The 24,874-nt window shown below is 41.3% G+C and overlaps 2 protein-coding genes across 3 annotated transcripts in view; one reads left to right on the plus strand and one right to left on the minus strand.

The window, feature by feature from the left end:
* Positions 1 to 5,015, minus strand: part of rsrc1 (arginine/serine-rich coiled-coil 1) — a 136,956-nt gene extending 131,941 nt beyond the window's left edge. Inside the window, exons 1-3 of the mRNA XM_050073974.1 lie at positions 4,916 to 5,015; positions 4,179 to 4,382; positions 435 to 557 (exon numbers count right to left, since the gene is read on the minus strand). Coding sequence (XP_049929931.1) covers positions 435 to 557; positions 4,179 to 4,366 — 311 coding nt within the window. The 5' untranslated portion in view covers positions 4,367 to 4,382; positions 4,916 to 5,015. The remainder of the gene's footprint in view (positions 1 to 434; positions 558 to 4,178; positions 4,383 to 4,915) is intronic.
* A 2,513-nt stretch (positions 5,016 to 7,528) lies between these two features.
* shox2 (short stature homeobox 2) lies at positions 7,529 to 15,011 on the plus strand. 2 transcript variants are annotated; one of them, XM_050067546.1, is made up of 5 exons: positions 7,529 to 7,898; positions 9,547 to 9,755; positions 12,157 to 12,214; positions 12,505 to 12,593; positions 13,412 to 15,011. In XM_050067546.1, the coding sequence occupies exons 1-5, from the start codon at positions 7,643 to 7,645 to the stop codon at positions 13,703 to 13,705; spliced, it is 906 nt and encodes a 301-aa protein (XP_049923503.1). In that variant the 5' UTR covers positions 7,529 to 7,642; the 3' UTR covers positions 13,706 to 15,011. The 2 variants fall into 2 exon arrangements, with proteins under 2 accessions (XP_049923503.1, XP_049923512.1); XM_050067555.1 differs by having other exon boundaries at positions 13,448 to 15,011.
* The last annotated feature ends 9,863 nt before the right edge of the window (positions 15,012 to 24,874 follow it).

The following is a 24,874-nucleotide window of genomic DNA, read 5'->3' on the forward strand; positions in this document are numbered from 1 at the left end:
CTTCTCTTTTATATAAATACAACAAACTGTATTCTTTTTTTTTTGCTTTTTTTTAATCTTCTATTTCATTTTGTTTTTACTTTTTAAAATTATTTCTATGTGTGTCTTTTAAAAATAAAATAATAATAAACAATACATAATATTCAATACATATATATTTAAAGATATTGTTAAATAGACAGATATTATTATTATTATTATTATTATTATTATTATTGGGTTAGGATAAGGGGCATTTTGCCAAAATTAAGCTCAAGAAGATGGTAAAGCGTTGTGTTGTGTTGTGTGGTTACACAATCCAGAAGTTGTTTAGAATAACAGTTAAGTGAGCTATGACAGTGTGTGTGTGCGTGTGTGTGTGTGCGCTCGTGTGTGTGTGTGAGCGAGAGAGAGAGAGAGAGAGAGAGAGAGAGAGAGAGAGAGAGAGAGTCTACCTCCTGTCTCGGCTGCGTGACCTGTGCGAGCGGTGGCTCCTCCCTTTGTCTCTGTCTGCGCTGCGACTCCTCCTCCTGCGAGACGAACTGTGAGATGAACTGCTGCTGGAACGTCTTCTCCTCCTGGAACACACAGACCGAAAACATACAGTTCAATAACACTTGTATTATTGGCGGGATACTTAAAACAAAACATCAATCAGACAGCAGGGCTGGGGTTTTGACAATTAATCATTTTTGTGATTCTGGCAAATCAAAAATAGTTAAACATGTTGGTTCCTGAAAAAATGTGGTCCCAAAAACTGCTGAGAATTAACATTTGTTAACGGTGACTGATCATCCGGCTTCATTGTCTTTTAGTTTATTATCCATAATATAAAATCAAGTCAAACAGTTTCCATATCAGCTTCCTCCACACTTCCCCGCTATGCTCCACCCCACCATGACAAGCACCATCTCTATTATTCTCTGTGTTCATTCACCATCATCTGAAATTCTTCCCTCTCCTACATAAGTGGATTCTGTATTCCTAATTTGTTTTGCTGTTCATTTCAAGAGCAAATATGTCCTTGTGTCCCAGACAACCTCACCTGCCATAAGCAGCGCTGACGGCTACTTTGCATTAGTGAACACGCTCATCCGCAGCCGAGAGCAGCGGGGCCATGCGGGCTGCCCTACAGTTCCTCCACAGGGGCCCTTTGGTGCTCTGCTGCTCTTTAATGTGGCTACAGCAGTGTGTGTAGCGTCTATTTTCCAAACACCACTCACACCGAGTTCCTATTGATATCATGTAGCAGGAGGCATTTATGGGGGTGAATGTAAATGTAGAAACCCCCCTCCTCTACTGCGCAAACAGTTTGAGTAATATTCATTATTTAAAATCCCTTCTTTTCTTTCACCAAAGCCAAAAATACCCCAATCTTTTTAGCACACACACACACAAAAAACACACATACACGGTCCTATGGGAGCTCCGCAAGATAGAGGAGAAGAGGAGAAAAAGGAAAGCAATTCAAATAACAGAGGCTGAACTATCAAACCAGATTTGTACCACTTAGAGCAGCGCAGGAAAGATCCATTAGTATTCCAAAGGCTGGATCCCATGAGCGGGGCCTTATGAAATAACTTCCACAGCCCTCGTACAACCACTTCACACATTACACAGAAGAAACACACAGTAGTGAGCTGAGGGTTTTTGGAAGGTGGCGTTAGCTTACACATTCTCTCAAAAGCCTGCGCGATTGTAACATAATAAAAACATAATGGCTCAAACACATGGGAGGGGGACGTGCTGGTTAACACAGACATCTTTCATATGAATACAACAACTAGCAAGTTGGATTTTCTCTTGTTAACTTACACACACTTACTGCTCGCCCCCCACTCGTACTTGGTATCTCACACACATAGCCATGGACACAGTTACTCTCTTTACACATAAACGTTAATCATGTGGTCATGATGTCACCAGCTACGAGCATAAGCACTCCTCTGTTATACCACATGTAGGTCTCGTTACTCCATTTGTTTGTACGCAAGTTAAAATGCAATAGACTCTGTGCCGTCATTCATAAGGGCCTATTTAAGGAGCTCAGTTCACACACACACACACACACACACACACACACACACAAGGCCTTGGTTAATTGATCACAACGTATGGCTAATAGATGAGGGACTGTGGTCCCAGGGTTTATGCTGCCCACCCAACCCCATCCCGTACAGACAGGCAATGACTTCCAATCAGCAGTAATGGACCTTGACCAAGCCTCATAAATAATTACCATCAACTGGCCTTGTCTGAACAGCCACAAACATTCAGTGGCAGCTGTGGATGGATGGAGAGTGAATGAAGAAGGCCAGGTTCAGCCACTAGCCACTTGTAAAGATGTCTGATTAGTACAGAGCCTCTCCTTTCACTGACACTGCTCAGTAACAAAGTATGGTACTTTGGAAACATGAGGAGAAGCTTATAAAACCGGTACAAGCTAATAACCTTCAGATTTTGTTAAATTTCTGAGACTGGACACAAAATGAGCAGTCAAAACAGCAACATCTACCCAACGTTTCTGGCTATGTTTCATCTTTAAAATAACCTCAAGCCAAATCACAAAGGTAAAAGTGCTAGTTTCAGTTTTTATAATACTGCCGATACTCTTGATGAAAGTCCAGATGGACCGGACCGCTAGTAGGACTAATAAATTGTGATGCTGAGCAAGAGCAGTGTTTTCTTAAGACTCAAGTGATACTTTTCAAGGCACCAACATCTGAGAAAGCTGGAAGTGTTAATATCTTCTTTTAAAAAGATAATGTGGGATGTCTGACATATGAACAACTAAGATCATTTAGGCTAAACCAAAATGTAATTGTTACATTTCATATCTAGGTAATCTTAGAGTCCATATCTGGCATTCATTGTAAATATCACTTACTGAGAATAAACATTCCACCCTGAAAAGTGTCTTCAATTATCCTGAGCAAGGGCCGACACTAAAAACACCCGACAGAATTCTTACTTAAGGCTCATTTGAAACTGAAAAGCTGAAATATAAACATCTGTCAATTTAAAATCAGAATACATTATGTGTTTAAATTGAAGGTAAAGGAGGTTTACACAGCATGCAAACTAACTTTTGTGGAATTTTTCAAGTGTTTCTGAGATCTCCATGTTTTAAATTTAGTTGAAGCATGAAGAGAAACATTTTCTCTGGGTTCTCCGGCTTCCTCCCACAATCCAGAGACATGCATGTCGGGTTAATTGGTGTCTTTAAATTGGTTGTAGGTGTGAATGTGAGCGTGAATGGTTGTCTGTCTCTATGTGTCAGCCCAGCCCAGTGTCAGCTGCGGTTATGGAAAATGAATGAATGAATATTGAGGAAAACACTGAATTAAACAAGATCAAAACTAAAGAGTAATTAAGTTATTTCAAAGTAACTGCATCTCTCCCTTCATGCACATGGGTTTACCCCTTGGGATGCACAAATAATGATTTTGAAGCCACGGCTATATATCTCCATTCTTTTTCCACCTCAAAACATTAACATAAATGCTATTTCCACAGTAGAATAAAGCACAGGTATAAATAATGAAATGAATGAGCTTATTTGGTTTCAGGGTCCTGGTGTTGTGCATGCTGGCTCACTGTCACAGCTTACTGCAATACTTTCCTTACTACAATTTCCTGACTTTGTCAAAATGTCTGCTACGAAAGAGGACAGCCAAACATTGGCAGTAAAGCTATTGGACCTAAACTAATAATGCATTTTAAAACTGACTGCATCCAGTAGAATGGAGAGAACTCTGCTATAACTGGGTTGACGCTTCACTAAAATGACATCAAACACCTGAGGTTTAACAGCTGTTAAAGTGACCATGGCTGCAACATCAGAGGGTTAGTCTTAACATACATTTTAGCCTCTGACAAGTTGTAAAAGGAAAAAAATAAACATAAGGAGGCAAGAAGTGTGCACGCAATAATTTCAACCTTTGATTCACTTTGTAACCACAGAGAAGATTGACCATTTGAGTCAGGGGCTTATTTTCTAAGCACTTAACAAAACGCCAGGGAAAACTTTTCTCATATCACAAGGAGGTGAAAATGCAGCATCAGCACCAGAGTAGCGCCCCTGGAGATTAAACTGTCCTGCTGAAGTGTCCTTGAGCAAGACAGACTGTCACCTACACAGTCCTCATCCCTTCTGCCTCTCATTAGAAAAGAAGAGTGTGTTATACATGCACCCTCACCTCCTATCTCTGTCCTTGTCTCTGGAGCGAGAGCGGCTCCGGCGACTGGACCTCCGACTCCGGCTGCTGGCCACCCTGCTGCCGGAGGATGAGGACGAAGAAGAGGAGGAGGAGGATGACCGGCGACGCTGCTTTCTCTTCCTCTTGCTCCGACTGTCATCCTCACTATCAGAGGAGCGGCGACCCATGCTGTCTGACTGTCAGCTGGCAAAACACACACAAGAGAAGTGTTACTGATGAGCTATGTCTATTTTAACAACAAGTTCATACACGCCTAAACTAAGAGTATCGACATGAACATGCTGAACTATTTAACAAAACAAATACAACATCGTATTCACAAAATATGTTTTAATGCGGCTAATAAAACACAGAGGTCTCATATTGGATATGGCTGTGTAGCTAACTAACACGACATGTAGCTTAGCTTATCAAAGACATTGAGGGATATGAGTTACGTAATATAAGTCCCCGATAAAGCTATAAAAACGACAAAAGTGTTGCTGTAAATACAGACGACATAACATTATATTTCAAAGGAATTTCCATGGAGGCTAGCTAGCATGCTAACTGTGCTCCACTAACGTTTGGCTGTATGCTAGCTCTTGTTTTGACTGAAGCAGCCTCGCCGTTAAACAGTAACAATGTCTCACGCTGCGGTCAGTAAACGTTACATGAAATACAAAGTATGGCAAATTAAACGAAGGTTTCATTGAAAGAAAAGTCCCGCTCCTCACCTTTAAATTGTTGTGAAGCTCCACAACTCAGCCATGCACTGCTCAGCAGACTCTACTCGTCAAACCGGAAAGCATCGATGGAGTCCAGACTGAAGAATCGAGCACAGAGCAGTCGATCGAGGGGCTGCTCTCATCTGGCTTTAAATGATGTGTTCTCGGTTTGCTCTAAATGATATCTCTGGCCTAAAATAAGCCTTAAATACTGCAATATTTTTGTTGTTACTTCATGGTAGTCTAAAACTATTTAAAATGATTATTTATATGAGCCAATAATAAAGAAGCTTGATTTTATAAGAGGTTTGAGGGTGCATCTTGTTGGTTCAGTGAGCCAACAGGCAAAGGAATATATTTCCATTATTGCAGGACTGATGTAAGGTATTTGAGGGAGGGGGGATAAATTTGTCAAAACTGAACATTTGTGCTTTTTCCAGCATACCCAATTCTGGCACTGACTCTCTTTCATAAATCCAGAAGGTCAAATAATGGAGCATTTTCTTAACTTATTATTTCTAATCGTTATATTGTGTCTCGTTTTGCATCTGACGATTTTTAATTTCACTCTCCAGCCATTTGAAAATATTCCAAATTTAAAAGGGCTTTTAATGTTTATTCATGTACATCAACAGTCTGGGCTACTCATATTCCGTTTTGACCTGACAATGCCCACACGCGCACCACAAATGATCACATAAGCAAATGCATGTGCGAGCTGTAGGTCTGTCAATGATCATTTGCAAGAGGTCGTCCTCTCAAATAATAAGGTTTTACACCAGCATACACACACACAGAGAGAGCTGCAAGGGCAGACAGAGCATCCAAACAATTTTCAGCAAAGTATAATAATTAATTAACTTCATGAAATTCATAAACACATAAGGAGACTGAAGGTGAAACGACCACTGGTCCGCTGACAACATGAATGAGTGATTGAATCAATAGCATAGCATATAGGAATGGCTGATAGAAATAAGTTAATGGGGTCCTCACTGCAAATAGAGGCTGCTTACTGTATCACTGCGATTAGGAATTCATCCTGCTCTCAGATGCAGCAGAAATAATAGTAATTAATGCCTAAGGTTCAAGCTGAAACATCGTTAATATTTAATTAGGGGAATTGCTGGAGCCCTTGTGTGGAAATGGGGCTTCATATAGATTATCAATAAACACGCTTAATTTTGCATCAAATTCATCCCGACGTTTTCAAAATCCCGCTGTATCCTGTTTCTGCTTTCGCCTATATGTTTCCTCCTCTCCTCACTTAATTGCTCCCTCTCTCTGTCTCTCCGTTCACTTATACCTCCACCGCGAGTCGAGCATTGTTTATTTATTTTTTGCAAATATAAGGCAATCATTTCAGCGGGAAAAAGCCAGTTGAAAAGCTTAATTAGTGGGCCCAATGGCAACGCATCGCGAGAGGCATTATAATTAAACGCTTAGTTGCTATTTAACATCCTAATGGCTTAAACAGTCCGCAGAGAATTAATATTAAGCGATATATAGTCTCACTAATGATGACAATTTAAAATACATAATTGTTGATTAGAAACATGCGTGGCGCGGAAATATGAAATGATTTGTCTCGTGTCTTTTTGCACATTTTAATAGTGCATGTGCAAAAATATTAATAATAATAATACTAATAATTATAATAATAATATAAAATTAGGCTTAAAACACCGCAATTATTTTACAATTTTTTGCTTTTTAAATTATTAATACATTTTTTTCTTTCTTTTTTTCTCGGTAAAATTCTGTGTCACATAAAAAGCGACGACATGGCTTCGCACAAACACGCCAAAAACTTATGGATAAACGCACCAGGCCTGAAGCCAACTGTATGCAACTGGGGGTTCAAGACAAATATGTTCACTTGAGCTTCCTCGCAAAGCTCCTTGTATGAAGTCGCTGCAGCTCCTCTCGGCATCCCCAGCTGCTCCCCTTTTACCTCTCTTTTCTCTCCGTGTCATCGTTGACTGTGACTTATTTTTCCCCCAGATCACAGATATATAGCCTACTGAGGAAGGACTCCTCATCCATGTGCTCCCCTCTCTCTCTCTCTCTCTTTCTCTCTCTCTCTCTCTCTCTCTCTCTCTTTCTCTCTCCCCTCTCTTGTCATTTTCAGATTTTTTTTAAGCCACACCCCTGCAGAGAGAGAGGGAGGAAGAGAGAGGGAGAGATCCATGACCATCTCCCGGGTGTTTAAAAACTAACTCAGGACAATAGCAGCGAATGAGCGCTTAATTAAATTAATTAGTCCTTCTTGTCAATCTCGGATTAATGGCCAATAGCGACGGTGCTGCTTAATGTTGTTTTTTTTAACTCCTCTTCCCTCTCTCTCCCATATCAGTGAAGGGGAAGGGGGGCTCATCCCGGCATCCTGAGGGGAGGTAATTTGCACGGATCAAGGGGGCAAGGCGCCGCAAAGTATAAATACTGTGACTTCAATAGAGGATCACCAGCAGGTTCCCAACTCCGCTACCAAAGGAGGGAGGAATTGGCTGAGAAGATATATTCTTTATATATTTTTTACCTTCTTGCAGAGTTGGCAGCAGCAGCATCACCTCGTATCATTTTTCAAGGGGTCGACTTTAAAACGAGCCACACCATTGATGTCTTAAGCTGTCGTGGAGCAAAGGGAGAGAGTGTGTGAGTGTGTGTGGTGGTGGTGTGTGTGGTGGTGGTGGTGGGCTTTTTTTTTTTTTTTTTTAAAGAGGAGTGAAGGCAGTGATGGAAGAGCTCACCGCTTTCGTGTCTAAGTCTTTCGATCAGAAAGTGAAAGAGAAGAAGGAAGTGATTACCTACAGGGAGGTGTTGGAGACCGGGTCGACGCGAGCAGGGAGCAGGGAGTCTTTAACCGCGGAGCCTGGGAGCCGAGAGGAGGCTGCAGCCGTCACCCGGAACGTTGCGCTCTCGCCGGGCAGGGAAACGGACATGCTTGGCCCGGAGAGAATCAGGGACGCCGGGAGCCCCAAACTCATAGACGGTAGGACTGCATGGTGTGCTATGCACAGTCTTTATCAGCAGGGATGTCTGGAGGAGACTTATAGAGGGAGCAACCAAGTCCAGGGAGGCTAATCGAACATCATGCACTGATCATATCCATTATTTTATCCGCGAAACACTTAAAACATCTTCAATTCCGCTTATGATTATCATCCAAACAGATATTTCAGCAGCACAAATAGTGTCAGCCTCTATCTAAGTATTGGCGAAGGGGGTTTATTTATCATAGTGCTTTCTGCAACTCTTTCTCTAAGTGTTAGTTGTTGCCATACAGCACCGTCAAAAATGCTCCTTTTACATGCATTTTACCAGGCATTATTCCTCATAATATATTCAATATTAATAAGATGACTGCAGCTTTGTAATGTCTCACTGTGGAGCAGTTTGAAAGTTTCAATTCATTGGAAAAGGCCTATCCAAAAACTATGATAAACACAAGGGCCTCCTGAGGCAAACTAATACCAATTCTTATATAATATAATATGACTTTTAAACCAGGTGTCTGGCATTTGTTATATCACAAATTATAAATGTGACATAGGTGCTTTATAGTCCTTGATTTGCCTTAAGTTTTCAAGCCTACTTCCGATTGATTAGAAGACATAACAATGTGGGTTTAATAATCCATGTGTCAGTTATCGCGGGAATCTCTTTATATCTTTTTTCAACTAAAAGAAGGTGCATGAAACACCTGACATGCAGATCACTGCACATGAAAAGGTGGCTATCGAGTGCTGTCATTTCTCGGTGCAAATTTATGTCTGTTTTCAGGTGTGAAAGCACATCAGTCACCTAATACATGGCTTGAATCCAGACCTAATGGTTCCACATTAAAATAGCCTCTCAAATTAGGTGGAGGAATTATTTTCGTGGCTGTCCAAAAATAATTTAGTGCTTTTATATATATATAATTGCATTGTAAGAATAATAGAAAAAAAATGGGTTCAAGACATTATTAAATCATATTTAAAAGGGCAAGGATTTAATTTAAAAGGCCAGTTTCAACTGTGTTAAAATAATTTATAGACTTTTTTTTTTTTACCTTTTAAGAAAACAGCTGTTTGCTGTGATTTATTTATAAAAACCTAGACAAAATGTGACAACACACGCAGGACAAGACATCCTGGAGTTGGGTGGCTTGTAAAAAAACTGACATCTGTTCGTCATGGGCAGCGTGGTTAAAAGCGGAGCTGCGACAAGCATGTATCAGACATCCAACAGTGGGCACAGCGTTGCATATTTATAAGCAGTTAATAATTAAAGAGCTTTATGTAGCTCTACAAAACATCCGAGGTCTGATAGCTCTGTGATATTTGAGGGCTGGGAGGGCATGTCTTTCTTTCTTTCTTCCTTATCATGGAGGTTTTATTTCAATTGGTGGAGGTCGATAATCGTTTCAGATCTTACCTTAAACCTGGGGTCGAGTTTGCACACCCCTTAGTTTGGCTCATTTTTACTGACTGAAAGATGCTGTATCAAACTGATAACTTGTGTGAATTATATAAGGTATTATTTTTCCAGATTAAAAACACACTGACAGATTCCATAAATATGTGACTATGATAACCCCAGACTTGGAGGTCACAGTGCTGATATCCCCCTCTCTCCTCTCCCCTTCAACAACACAGGCAACACGGACGTGAAGGAAAGGAAAGAGGACTCGAAGCCTTTAGAGGACGAAGCACAGACTAAAATCAAACAGAGGAGAAGTCGGACTAACTTCACATTAGAGCAGCTCAACGAGCTGGAGCGGCTCTTCGACGAGACGCACTACCCGGACGCCTTCATGCGGGAGGAGCTTAGCCAGCGACTGGGACTGTCGGAGGCCCGAGTACAGGTAGGGAGAGACGATTCAGCTGATGGGAGGGGAAATAAAGAAAATTAAAAAGTAATTACGAAAATATAATAATGATAATAATAATATAGGCCTAGTATTAATAATAAAATATAGTAATAATAAAAAAAGTAATAAGGCAGCATGTCTGGTTTGATAATGTGACACAATCTAAGTAAATTATTTTAAATAAATAAATAAAATAAATAATCAGTGTTATCATTTTCATTTACAACATTACTATAACCATGGCAACATGAGTATTTATGTGTACACAAGTGTCAGAAAAACTGGATGAGTGACCCACGTGCTTACATAGAAATAATAATTATGACAGACTATTAATAATAATAGAAAAATATATATTTTAAAAGCATCCATATTTCTCCCATATTCTTTCTTTTTTCTAGGAGGGATTTTTACTAATATCTTCACTGATTTTTTTTTTATTATAATAAGCCTGCAGAACACAGTCTGAGGATGATGACATTTTGTTTTTTATGGAGGTTTTTCATGTTGAATTTAAACGTGCACTTGGCGGACTACAGTAGGCCTGAATTTGAGGAACAGTTCAGAGGAAACTCCCATGGGTGTTTCTCATTTTTAATAGGTTGAAAAGGATTTTTAAAGAAAAAAAGAAACAGAGTTCACCAATAAAAACGTTATGTTGTCATCATTTTCTGATTATTTTTGCTTGTTTTGATTATGTCTCACTTAGGGCTGAGTGTCCTTTAAATCTTTATTACCCAAATAAGCCTACGAATATTTGCCCTCAGTTTCTGGGTGCATGTTACCAACCAAGGCCCCATGTTTGTCAGAGACTCTGTCGTTTTTCATGGGGACACACCATCTGCGCAGAAACCCAGTAAGGCTTCAGCCAGTCATGGAGGGAGGGAGTGTGGAGGGGGGGCTCAGACATGCCTTGTGTAATGGGAGCAGGGGGACAATGAACATATAGACAACTCCTCTCATCTGATTTAGTCCATCAAAACCCTATAATATCTTATTCCAGACTCTTTCATCCCGCATGCCCCGGCTCTGGGGAGGACTGAGCATTTGTCTCCATATTGAATATGGCGGTCACTGTGGCAAAAAAGAAATCATAAAACGGGGCCTAAAAGATCCCAAGCTCACCCTTCACCCCCCCTGAAAAAAAAGTTAAAGCCAGCTTTTTGCAGGGCTCTCCCGGCCTGAACTGGAATCTCACCAATAAGGCGTATTGTATCCCGAACAAGGAGCACAGCTCGGGGATTTGCATAAATTATGTATTATTTTCTACCCAAATCAAGAGCAGCTCTCTCCCTTTTTCCCCTCTGTTAGACTATTATATCTTTTTACCACTTGCACTGCAGAGACCACACATTTATTTCTGATTTTTTTTCCCTTTTTAAATATCTGCCTCAATCAATAGCAGCAGAGCATTTGCTTTTATCATCGCGATAAATTATAGCTGAAGCGTGCACAAAAGGACTTCCGATTGACATATACTGTGGTCAATAAATGAAGCCAGCTGACAGCCAAATCAATATGATATTTCAATCATGCTTGTGTGTGTGTGTGAGTGTGTGTGCATGTATGTGGACCTAATGTAAGGGAGATTGCAGATTGACATGTTGTATTGTGGGCTAATTTAGCCCGAGCTTTGTCTGGGAGATTCAAAGCAGATTATCATAGAAACAAATCGTTTAATCTGTGTTCCAAGGCGTTTCTCTGAAATTGACGCTTGTCGATTTCAACAGAAGTGAGCTGTCTTTGAAGCGGTTGATTTTTTTTTTTTTTGGTATGTGTGTGTATGTGTGTGCAAGTGTGTGTTATAGCGGTGATTAGACAAAACTGCGAGGCATTTAAGCGTTTCTCTGACATGGATTTTTCTGCAGATAAGGGTAATTAATTTCAGCGGTCATTTAATGAGAGGGAGATGGAAAGAGAAAGAGGGAGATGCTCTCAGATCGCCTTGCTCTGATGTCCAAAACCGTAATAGCATTGCTGCTATTCGATATCTGAGAGTCCATTCAACTCTTCGGGGACACTAATCTATAGAAAGATGAAACCAGCGCTGACAAGGTTATTTATTATAGTCCAATAGTCCTGCACATTTCCAACAAGAGTGTTTCTATTCTCCTAATAAGCTTGTAATGCCCACCCCTCTTTTCGCAGATTTTTTTTTTTTTACTACTTTCCATTTTCACTTCGCTTCTTCTCAGCTCCAACCCCCTACCGTCCCTTGTTGTAGACTAAATGTAATAATTCAAATCTGGGGTTAAGCAGTGTCATTAATATTTCAGTGCTCCTCGGGGATATTGTTTTTCTGCGGTTGTTGTCACTTTGAGAGGCATTACACACGGCCTCACAAGCAGCTGCCAATCAGTAGGCCTAGGTCTCTAATTAATTTCTGTCCCTGCAGGTTTGGTTCCAGAATAGAAGAGCCAAATGCAGAAAGCAGGAGAACCAGTTACATAAAGGTACGCTTTTATCCATGCATGCTCCCACAAAACTGTACTTCTACTCTCTTCTATTCTGTGGGCTCTAATGCATGCAACATCTTTAATCTGAACTCACTGTTACTGTTTGGGACTTTTCATTTGCAGTTAATTAAGCCATCAGAAGCACTGTGATGCCTGTTTATCTTGGATGTTATTAAAGTTTACTGCTCACTGCTCAGTTACCCAGTCCCACAGTTTACTTCTTTGTGTGTCTTTTAAAAAAAAAAAAATCCTCCTCACAATTAGGCTATCATCTGTGCTTTTTGCAGGAGTCCTGATTGGAGCAGCGAATCAGTTTGAAGCTTGTCGTGTAGCGCCATATGTCAACGTGGGGGCTTTACGGATGCCATTCCAACAGGCAAGTTACTTTGAAGCGCCCAGTCTTAAAACCAGACCAATCCCCGGACTGCTGTCTTGGCACAGGCTCTGCCCAAGTGCTATGCAGAGACTCCAGTTCCAATGTAGGGGGTAACTAAACTCTTATTACCACACTGACAAAAACACTGTGCCAACACAGCGTAGCCTGTACAACCTAATTGGAAAATTCCCTCTATTGTTTTATGGCTCATTTAAATACTGGAGCAGGCAAACATATTATAGCCTGGTGTAAAATAAGACACCCACCAAGGGCAGCAGTTTCTGGATGTTTTTCCCTCTTCACACAAAAGTGTAATTTCCATGGTGTGTTTTTATATTTTAAGCTGTGCACCTGTGTGTGTGGGACAGCAGAGTCTGGACAGAGTAGTGAAATCATGCACATAATTTATGTTGCATCACATTTTTAGTGAAATCCAGTCCTCACTATGAGCACCATGTGGCCTGGTCTGGGTTTATTATCTTGTAGGCAAAGGCCCAAGATTCCCAGAGGCAATGAAAGTTTGACTTGAGATTAGATTTCATGCTATTGATGTCCAAATAAAAACTCACATTTGACCTTTAATTCATAAGAGCTGCAGCAGTCAGTAGTGTCCCCTAGAAGTAGATGGCACCCTGTGATTTGAAAATGAACCCTGAGGTGCAGATGATGCCACTAGGCCACCCTGCCTCCTTATAGGAGTAAAAAGTTGAACCACATCTGCAACAGTGACACTAGTGAAATGACCCTTCAGACATCCCACTGCAAAGTTAACGCATGTTCTCCCCCTTCTCTCCCCATCCGTGCGTCCCGTCCTGTAGGATAGTCATTGCAACGTGCCGCCCTTCTCCTTTCAGGTGCAGGCGCAACTGCAGCTGGACAGCGCCGTGGCCCACGCCCAGCACCACCTGCACTCTCACCTGGCAGCGCACGCGCCCTACATGATGTTCCCCGCACCGCCGTTCGGCCTGCCCCTGGCGACGCTGGCGGCCGAGTCCGCCTCCGCCGCGTCCGTCGTGGCCGCCGCCGCCGCCGCCAAGAACACCAGCAAGAACTCCAGCATCGCCGACCTGAGACTGAAGGCCAAAAAGCACACGGCCGCGCTGGGACTGTGACGCCAGGGAGACGGGGCGACACGAGGCGCACACGCGCTATCCGCCACGTCCTCGCGACAGAGACACTGAACATGAAAGTGACAACAAAAAAAATAAAAATAAAAAAATCCCAAGGACACAGTGAGAAAAAATTATCAAAGGACGATATTTATGTTTTTTCTTTTTTGAAATGAAGGACGACGAGTATAACTATAAAAATATAGGCTATTTATGAGACAAAGAAAAGACAGTGAGAAAGAGACTGTGACGTGATAGCCTACACAGATGTGATTTTGGACGCCAAATGAAAAGGCGCATGGGATGGATAAAGCTACGCAGGGTCCCTCTCTGCAGCCGCGTGGCTGAGGAGGGCGACAGGACACCCTGAGGAGGAGGTGGAGGAGGAGGAGGAGGAGGAGGATGATGCAGCTGGGACGGTCGATACTTTGTCAAACAAGGCGAACCATTCTGCAGTTGTCCTGTTTTAATATTATATTATTATTGTTATGATTTTGAACCTATATAGAGGCTGGCCTCGGTATAAAACAATTTCTCTGTAAAAAGGACAGAGCAGGAATCCTTTGACAAAAAAAAGACAATACTCAAAGTGTTTCTCCCTCTTTCTGTTTCTTGTCCAAAATTCAAAATGCCCAAGCAGTGTTTGCATGAGCCCCCACCCTCTCCCTTTCTCTCTTTCCCTTCTCCCCTCTCTTCCTCTTCCTCCCCTCTCTGAGGAAGGCCAACTCTCACGTGAATGTTTGGCCTATATTTGACCTTGTTTGGACCTCCTCTGGTGAAGGTGAAACTCTAGGCGACGCACCAGAAATGTGAGATTATAATATATGTGTAGGCTATGCTGAACTTTTTTTGGTCAGGATAACCCGATCTAGTGTCCATATGAGGTGGTGATGTGTCCCCTTTTAAAGGAGCATTATGTCATCTGAACACACGAGCAAATGACAGTACACACACGAGGACTGTATGCGAACCGGTACGGGCACGTGTAAAATATGTTTATACACAAGAAACATGCATTATTTTTATTATTTAGTGGCTTTATGAATGCCTTGTGGGGAATTTGTTCATTTTGTATTTTACTTTATTTCCGTGTATTAAAAAAATCATGTGCTTTCTGTATGTAATTTTGATGTTTTTATAACAGTGGAAGTGATCTTACCTGAGGCACGGGTTTCTAAAAAAAAGAAAAAGAAGAAGAATACTCATGAAATTGTTTTACTTTTTTCCATCACATGTGAAACGTGAATCCACCTAAACAAAATGTTTTCGTTCCTATAATAAATTAACTAAAGTTTCTTTAACGAGTTGACATTATTATTTTTTTACATGCGTAATTGGCCCTTAACAATTTTATTATTATTATTATTATTATTATTATTATTGCTGGTAAATCTGTGAGGGCAATAGATTTTTAATAATTCATGCCTGTAGCTATAGGTCTTTTGATAACGTCACAGTTGTGACAGGCCCGTTTAGTCAGGAACATGGGTGTCTGTTGTTGCTCCCATGCCAAACCGATGCATTATTCATAATCTGGTTATGGAGCGTTTGGAGAGGAGGACTTGTAATTTCCAGTACAAGCTAGAAAAACTGGCAGATAAAGGATGAAGAGAAAAGGACCGTTCAGTGGCTCAAAGATAATTTTGTTTTTGCAGCACTTGAAATGCACACAATTACATTTATTTATTTATTTTCTAACAGGGTTCTCATTTAGATTTGAAACCACTCTGTTATTCTTGCAATAATTAAATAAACTAACCCCAACCGCATAAGAATTATATAAAACAAAGATGCATTTTGATTTAATTACACTCGCAGTGTGTTTGTGGGATAAGTTTGCCTTAATGCCGGAATTATCTTTCGCAAAAATATATTTTTTTCCACCAGCAACTGTGAAGATAGTGTCAGTAATACACATTTTTACATAAAATAATATAGGTTAATGGTATTCGATGTAATACCAGTTACGAATCCCCCTGATCCTCATTGAATCTGGCCTCCTGCCCATCTTCACTGAATTTAAATGTTGCCGGTTTATGTGTCATGACCTTAAGTTTGGCATTATGCATAGTAAAATATACAGGCAGCTCACAAAGTAAAACAAGGCCAATGTCCTGGTAAAAAAAAAAAAAATCATTTATTAACGCCTGCGTCACTTGACTTACAAATTTGCCTGATTCATTTCCTGACATCTTAACCGCCTCTTATTGAACATTTAATAAACACCTGACACGGCAGCCTATAATTATAGGCATCCAGATCGCATTACCCCTTCCGATATTTCCACACAAAACACAATGTCTTTAGCTATTAATTAATACTGATCTCACAGAGTCTGCACTAGAGTCTGGAGTGTTTGTGTATCTCGCCGTTTGGGGCAGGATTTAGACGCCAAAACTATTGAATTATTGATTCTGAGCCTCGCCAGTAATGGAGGAGACGGAACTGGGAAACTGCTGAGCCGGGAGCGTGCACTGCTGCCCCTGCGATGGAGCAGAAACACCGGGGTCGGGGGCGCGCCTGTCCTGCGACTGTAGCCTATAGAAGTGTGTGAGCGGAGAGACCGCAGAGTGAGGTCAAGTTCATCACAGTGGTTATGTCACATTAATTACATTGTTCAGACATTATTTACGACATGGTCAGGTATTTCATGTGGAAAAGTTGGGCCTGAGGCGTCTAATTTTGTTTCAAACCCTCCTTTGGAATTAAAAAAGAGTGATTTAAAGGTTCAGGAATTATTTTCTAATCTCATGCACTCTTATTATAGTAAAATGAGATTGTAAAAAATGCAATAAACTACATGTGTCACTGCTCATTTTATTGAGTACACTACAAGGACATTCCTGTATAGGATGGAAATAATGAAAACAAGTGATTTTATGAAGGGATGATTAATTTCCAGTAATATTTAGTGTCACCTTAAGGACTCATTTACCCAAATTGAGCTCTTTGCATTAATACGGTCTTAATTTTGCAGACTTTAAAACATTTTCCTCCCCATGCACTCCATGACTACACTCCACAGACTTGAATCCTGCCCTTGTGGCTTGGACCGGCAGCTATCAGCATGTCCTGAGGTGTAGTGGTGGAGTGGAGGGCCTCCGCCCTGAGGGGCCCAGGAGACAATGAGACGGGGACACACAAGTGTTCTCCTGATTAGACATGGAGACGACCGGCGCTCTCACTCTCCTCTCAACACACTCTTAAGACACACACCCCCACGCAGCCAGCCGGGAGCCGGTCATGCAGGCTCTCTCTCTGGCTTCTTCCACACTGTCTTTTCCTCTCGCCTGCTCCATGCATTCCCCTGGTCTCTCCCTCCCTCCTCAACTCACACACACTCACACACATACACACACTGTCTCTGTTGTAATGGATTATTGTACACCATGTTGGAGGAGTCGAGAGCGGGCCAATTCTATTCAAGTTCATCAAATGAATGAAACCAACACTGGACATGTATAAATCCAAATGCATGTAAGCAAACACACCCACCCACACACACATACACACACACACACACACACACACACGGATCACCATAGCCTGGTGAGTCACAACAGCACTCCACACCATGGAATCCTTCATATCAACTGGTGCTGTCTTGTTGCTATATTTACCCCACTACAACCCCCGAGACAAATACACTACTCTCTCATTTCCCGCACTTGGCCCTTTATCAAATTAGGGCAAGTTAAACAATCGCACAGAGCAGTTTTTACTGACAGCAGAGCCACTTTTCCTGCATGTGAATGGCTGTGGCTAAATGTGATTGTATATACTGTTTGTATCTACACTTGTGCGTGTATGAATTCATGTGAGAAAGTATGTGAGAGAGCTCCCTTTCTCTTCTTTTCTCTCCAAGGGCTTGCCTTTGTTACATGTTAGGAGTGCTCAAAGAGCAGGGCGCACACAGCACCGCACCAAAGACAACAGCCATCAGGAGCAACGGCAGATAAAAGACCAACTTCAAAGACATCAAATGGAGCGAAAGTGAAAAAGAAACCTGCTGAAAACTCCCTCCAATAGCACTCAGGCCAGCAATTAGGACGCCATATCGCTGCCTGTTATCACATGCGTGCACCGTATAGGCCTGGGTGGCTAACCGCAGCACTTGGTGTGGGTTGCACTCAGCGGAGAATTACAGCATTCATAGAGCTCGACTGTAACACTGGATTTAATTTCACTGTAGGATGAAAAGTGGGTGTTCACACAGATTTGACCCCTGCCACGACCAGGGAGGCTTAACTGTGGTGATTACAGACGGAGAAAAACAACAGTCTCTATCTCCAGCTCCTTCTATTCAGCAGCTAAATAGAACAAAACAAAACAGAGGTCAGAACAAAACAAAAAGTCTAATTGTTTCACAGTTTCCTGTTTAGGTGCCCCAGGGCAATCTACACATTTTTATGTACTGGGTGCATTTTATTTGTTATTAATTCATTTCCAGTTGCAGCTGGTTTGCAGATTAGGGAGATAACATAATGTATAACTCCCTGCCCTGGGAAGAAGACATAACAAGGGTGTATGTGTTGAGGCCTGTGGGCATTAGTAGCTCTGAGGGGGTTTTATTGTTTCCACTGGAAAAAAAGGTGACATTTGGTGCATTCTGGATGCACTGCGGGGTGAGTTTGTGTGCATTTTTGAGTGTGCATTGTGGTCTCAGAGCAAAAGAGAACAAAATGAAATGCAAAGACAGAGAGAGAGGGAGAGAGAGAGGGAGAGTGATGAGGGGCACACAGTAAATGTTAAACATTTGGCCCATGCCGCTCTGTATTTACAAGCTGGTAAGATCCAATCATCTGTGTGTGAGTATAATCGAGTACTTGCTTTTCAATCATCAGATGTTTGTACACAGACTCTTAAATTACAAAAAGCCTCTTGGAAACACAGGCCTAACTCATCTCATATTGATTGTATTCACGCTGTCTGTAGTTTACAAAATGTCATTTTAAAATGTCACGAAATGACAAAAAAGCCGACAAATCACCCAATATTTGTATCAGGATGCTCAAGTGTCTTTTTAATGTGGCTAAATCCGGGGAGGTCCAGGATCATTCATTCCGGGGTTAAACGCTTTTTCAACATTTTGTCCAGGGAGGCATTTATGACCATTTATATATCTGTCAACCGCATTTGAATGCTCATTGAACTTGTGACAGACGTGTGTGGTCAAAGCAAAGTTTAGATGCGATGGAAAATAGCCCCTGGTTTTCAGTGCAAGCATCCATCACCTGTGTACTGTAAATGTTATACTCATAAAGCTGTTAGTTGTTTTCACATAGCCATAAATCTGAGTATGTGCAGTACAAAAATCAATACATCTTAGTGATGTTAGAAAACATACAACTCTATGATGGATTCGCTGGCCGCAATTTACTTATACTTTTTCACTCAGTAGTTGCGTTCAAACACATCAAAACTTTATGAGAAATGCATTGTGATCGTGTCAGAGTGCGACCTAAGGAATCTGTAAACATTAACAACATGTTATATTCATCATATGAAATTGCCCTGAACTATTGGAAAACCCATCAGCAGGCAAAGTTTATTACGGGGAGCATCCAGAGGAAGCTGACAATGTGCCATATTCAACATGACGATGTAAAGTTGATGATTTATGTTTGAAAACTTAAGATTTGGTCTCTTTAGACTCATTAAATATGCAAACCATTCTGTAGTACCCATCTGTTCAAGTTAGTTTGGGACATATAGGGAAACTATTTCTCAAAGATCAGACAACTTAAATCTGTTATTGACTATTTTCCACAAGCACGTTGTTTATGCTGTCTGAAAGCAGTTATTGCTGTGTAAAGAAAGAGAAGTATAAAGAAAACACTGTAAAAAGATTGGCGAAGTGTTGCACATCATCCCCCATCTCCCTTCCCTTGTTTCCTGTCAGCTTTCTACTGTCACTTTTTAGTAGAAGTAGCAACACTGCAATTTAAATATAATCTATCTACATTAAAAAAATGTCACTTAAAGGTACAGTGTGTCAGATTCGGTGGACTCTAGCCATGAGTTTGCAGAACTGAAAGTGGAAGAGAACTATAATGGCCAACATGAAAAACGTGAATGGCCCTGTCTGGAGGCAGTGTTAGATTTGTTCGTTCAGGGCTACTGTAGAACGTGGCGGACTCCATGGAAGACGATCCGCTCCATATGTAGATAGAAACGGCTCATTCTAAGGTAACTATAACACACCGATTCTCAAAGTGAAATGAATATTAGAGACCATTTCTGCCAATTGATGCCCCTTAACACTACACACTGGATGTAAGTGTAAGAAGTATGTAAGTGTTGTTAGCAAAATGTCAAAGTATTAAAAGTAAAAGTACTCACAATGCATAAAAACAGTCCCTGTGACTATATTCTATTAAAATCTACATTACTGGATTTTTTTTTTTAATTATTCATGATGCATTCATAGGTGTAGATTTTTGTGGGGGAAGCAGGGCACATGTCTCCTTAAGTATTTCGAAAATATGCATTTGTCCCCCTTTTGATGCATAAAAGGCAGAAACTGGTGCCTTTAAATTCACTAGAATGCAGGATATTAAGTGTTTGATGCTAAAAAATTTCTGACGAAGGACTCTTGAACCCCCTTTTCATATGCGTACCTCCCAGTTTTGAAATGGATTAATGTGTAAGTGGCATTTTACTGTTGTACTTAGTGGATGTGGAGCTAATTTGAGCTATTTTATATATATTTTTGAGTAGTTAAATCTGTAACAGTGCATCATGTAAGTTCATTGTATGGAAAATAGTAAGCAGTAATAGTAGAAGCATGAAGTAGCATAAAATGGAGCTACTCAAGTAAAGTATAAGTACCTTACATCTGTGTAAATGTACTTAGTTGGATTCCACCACTGGGTTATATTGTTCAATCAATGGTTGCATGATTTAAATGTAATACTTTGTACAGTGTAAACAGCATCTTTCCTGCCTTTCAAGTATATAAACTAAAGGCAAAATGTCTCAAAAATATTTAACAAAATATTACACTGCTGGATGAATGCCTTCATTGCAGTTTTAATTTCCACATAAGCAACTCCTGCATTTTTTTCCCCAGCGTCACATGAGATTGTAGTAATCCTTATAATGAGTCATTATGCAATCACTTACTGTATGCATCCTTTAATTCACTGTTAAAGCATTATCCATGAAAATTAAAGTTTACCTATCCCGAGTATCTTTCTGTATATTAATAAGTCTTTGGGGCAGCAGAATATGGGAGCAAGAGGTCAAGCGCTTTAGCAGTAATAGAATTTTAAAGCAGGGAAGTGTCTGTCATCCAGGGCGTCTTATTCAGATGTTTTCATTGATCCTGCCACTTGTGTCCCCTCATTGATACAGCAGTATTGACAGCTGTATTGCTATGGTAATTTACTCCTCAGGCAAGTGCATGTAAGTCGCCTTCCTGGAGGATGGAAGATAAATACACACACACACAAGCACACATGCACACATGTACACATGCTTTATTATAGGCTAATAAGATGAGCATGAAAGGTAATGTATAATGGTGGGGGACCATGTCAAGTTCAACTGGGAGGAGTAGGTTGAGTGGGCTGTGTGTGTGTATGTATGTGTGTGTGTGTGTTTGGGTGAGTCACTGGTGGGAAGAATGCATCTTGTTTCAATGCAGGCTAATGTAAATTGATGTCACAAGCTGAGAGAAGGGCAGACAAAATGCGAAGAGCTGACTGAGCTGCATTATGGGGCCAAGGAGGCATCGGAGGAGGCAGGACCCCATAGTGGTGCGACGTTCTATTGGATTACAGTGTTGGCTCAACAATCTGCCAACGTCTAATTAAATAGGCCTGCATTAGCTTCCTCCACAGCGGGAGGTGTGAGAGAAGGACACTATCTCATTCTGAAATGGGATGTAAAAATAGATCTCGCAACTTGGCCCTCGCTCGTGCTCCCTCCCTCCTGTGATATCGCTGCTTCTCAGTGTGTGACAGTCTCTCGCTGTCTCTTTGAGTTTCTCACACTCTTGTTTTTCAGACTCTTTATATTAATCCTCTAGATATAAACTAAACAAAGAAAGCGGCTGTTCGAATTTGTCAGTGTAGCTGTTGGTATTACACACAATTTGATGCAAGATAGTGTTTACTCAGTGGTTTCCTCAATGACTAGGACTTGCAAATCAGACACCGGGAAGAATGGGAAACAGCTTCAACGAGAATGTGAATCTTTTAAAAGTTTAACACCCGATTGCGGTCTGTGCAGCGTGCAAAACTTTTCCTCCCTTTTTTGTTTTGCAATGGAAAAAAAATTCAAGGAAGTGACACATGTGTAGAGAATGAATATCGCATGCATCCTAAAATAGCTGACACTTGCTGTGGCAGATAACTGGTTGTGTTATAGAGAGGAAGGAAGCAAGCGGATTGAAAACAACTTTATCTCTCAACCGGCAGCACTATTCATGAACTAGATTTGAAATTGTGACTTTGACTGACTGACTGACATTGAATTTGGACTTCAGTGGACTAAAGAGAAGGGAATATGGAGGGGGGGGGGCAGACATAAAGAAAGTCCCACAGAAAGAGACAGCAGAGTTAGAAGGACAAGGGCAGTGATATGAGCAGAAAAGATAGCGAGAAGAGTATGTTGGAGAAAGTAGTAGGAGGTGCAAAAGACATGAGTGTGCCAAAGAGGAAGCACTTTGTTGAGCTAAAGCATGTTTGAGAGACTGCCTCTTATCTTAATGATGACAGGGACCCTTTAAAAGGGTCACATGTAACGCACTGTGTGCTGGAAGTGCTCTTGTAGGACCACCTAAGAGATGCTGGGGACAGGAGTCGATTAAAGTTGCATGCCAGCTAATCTTAAGATAGAATATAATGACTCAAAGATGTGCAATGGTTCATGACAAGAACTTTTATACTGTAACTTATGACAGCCTGGTTTTCTGTCCTGAAATTGAGTTTTCTTCACTACAGCCAAATGTAACAGCATCATCATAAATATATCTCCTTATACATATCTATCAGGAAGCTTTTAATGTTCAGCTGTTGATGAGACTGTCAGAGAGGCACTAGTTTGTGGTGTTATTGTATTATATATTGTCAGATGAATTTACGATTAGTTTCGCCACCATTTTACGACAATGGAAGGTGGGAGGTACATGTTGAGATAAAAAAAGAAATAGTTCAACGTTTTGGTCAGTACTCGTTTGCTTTCTGATGCAGAGTTGGATGAGAAGATTGACACCACCTTCATGTTTATACAATATATAAGGCCATGCCAGAAGCTGGTTAGCTTAGCTTAGCATAAAGGCTGGAAATGGAGGAAACAGCTAGCCTGGCTCTGTCCGAAGGTAATAAGATCCACCTACCTTTACCTCTGAAGCGTAAGGGCCCTGACACACCGAGCCAGTGGTTGGCTGTTGGTCAATGCTGAATCACCGGCGATCGTCTGTTGCCCTAGTTTTGGGGGGGTATTCTGCACCATTGGCACTAGTCGACCCTCGTCTGGGATTTTTTGGCCAATTTAGCATGTTGAACGCTCGGCGTAAGAGAGTTGATGAAATCACTCTGATTGGTAGCATGAGTGGGCGGCACGGTGGTGTGGTGGTTAGCACTCTCGCCTCACAGCAAGAGGGTTGCCAGTTCGATCCCGGGCGTGGGAGCCCTTCTGTGTGGAGTTTGCATGTTCTCCCCGTGTCAGCGTGGGTTCTCTCCGGGCACTCCAGCTTCCTCCCACAGTCCAAAGACATGCAGATTGGGGACTAGGTTAATTGGTGACTCTAAATTGTCCGTAGGTGTGAATGTGAGCGTGAATGGTTGTTTGTCTCTATGTGTCAGCCCTGCGATAGTCTGGCGACCTGTCCAGGGTGTACCCTGCCTCTCGCCCGATGTAGCTGGGATAGGCTCCAGCCCCCCCGCGACCCTCAAGAGGATGAAGCGGTTAGAAGATGAATGAATGAATGGTAGCATGAGAACACAAGGGGAAGTGAGGACAGCAAATAAATTACTAAAGTCAAGATGGCATGAGATCGTAACAGGTGAGATTGTTTTTCTTAGCCATTGAGCTCTTCAGCAGAAATGGATCGTAACCATTTGTGATATTGTTCGCTAGTGCACTGTAATTATCACTTCATCCTTCAGCATCAGGTTGTGTTGTTTGTGTACAAACTGTCTAACTAGCAAATTGAATCCGTCCTGTCGTTCTCCCAGTTTCCCTATTTTAATGATGAATACAGACTACCGTCACCTGCTGCTATGGAGAGTTATTTCCTCTCATGCAGGCGCAGAGCGTACATGCTCTTCAAACGTTGGCTGAACCACTGGCAAAATGAGGCAACACAGCGGTCGGCCTTCGTTGCCACGTTCTTTAGTGATGGTTTGGTGTGTCTGGGCCTAAAGCGAAAATTAGCTGGGCTATCTCATGGCTCTGGGCAGTTGCCAGGCAACCAGCTTAGACTAGAGGAAATCACTGCACCCGGCCAAGAAATAGTCCAGCAAATAACCTCCCCAAAATGGCAAATTTTCATTCTTACTCTTCAGTTTTTTATGGACTAAAGAAACAAAATACTATAATATGTCCGTTGTAAGCTTTACAGGTGCTGGTAGGTGGATTTTATTTGCTGTCAACCAATAAACAATATTACATGTTATTGTGGTGGCAGGTTAGATACAAAACCACACGCAATATGATATTCTGAGCCTGTAGAGCACCACATACAGACCTGCTCCACTGCTAATAAAAGCATTACTATAATCTTTTTGTGTTATCTTGGTTTAACGCTTGTTTAACATGTTATATGTGCAAAATTGAAAATTCTAAATGACAAAAATTGCATTGAGATTGTTTTCCTGCTGAGCCTTGCATGTTTATAAAAAACAGGAATGCATTCGCAGAAACGTTTTCACTAACATTCAGCATTTTTCACTCATACCAGCCTTTACGAGGTATAATTGTGTGCTCTCTGTGCCGCTGCTAACGTCAACACTTCTTCATATTAGTCACGTTTGTTTACTTTATTCCCTAAAAGACATTTTTCTTTTGTGAGTGGGTCGGATAAATATAGCGCTGCCTCTCTGAGAGAGGTTTTAGGAGCTTGTGATGGAGTAAATGTAATGTATCTTTATAATATTTCCTTTGGGTGATATTTACAATCCCAACACTCATATCACAGTGATTTCCCTTAAATACAATTAGAAA

Source organism: Epinephelus moara, chromosome 2 (assembly GCF_006386435.1).
Source record: "Epinephelus moara isolate mb chromosome 2, YSFRI_EMoa_1.0, whole genome shotgun sequence".
NCBI classification, from domain to species: domain Eukaryota; kingdom Metazoa; phylum Chordata; class Actinopteri; order Perciformes; family Serranidae; genus Epinephelus; species Epinephelus moara.

Bases quoted from the DNA above. Each gene is read 5' to 3' on its own strand.
- shox2 (XM_050067546.1), top strand. From the start codon at position 7,643: ATGGAAGAGCTCACCGCTTTCGTGTCTAAGTCTTTCGATCAGAAAGTG. The intron at 7,899-9,546 runs GTAGGACTGCAT...TCAACAACACAG, and splicing joins GAGCCCCAAACTCATAGACG to GCAACACGGACGTGAAGGAA. The intron at 12,215-12,504 runs GTACGCTTTTAT...TGCTTTTTGCAG, and splicing joins GGAGAACCAGTTACATAAAG to GAGTCCTGATTGGAGCAGCG.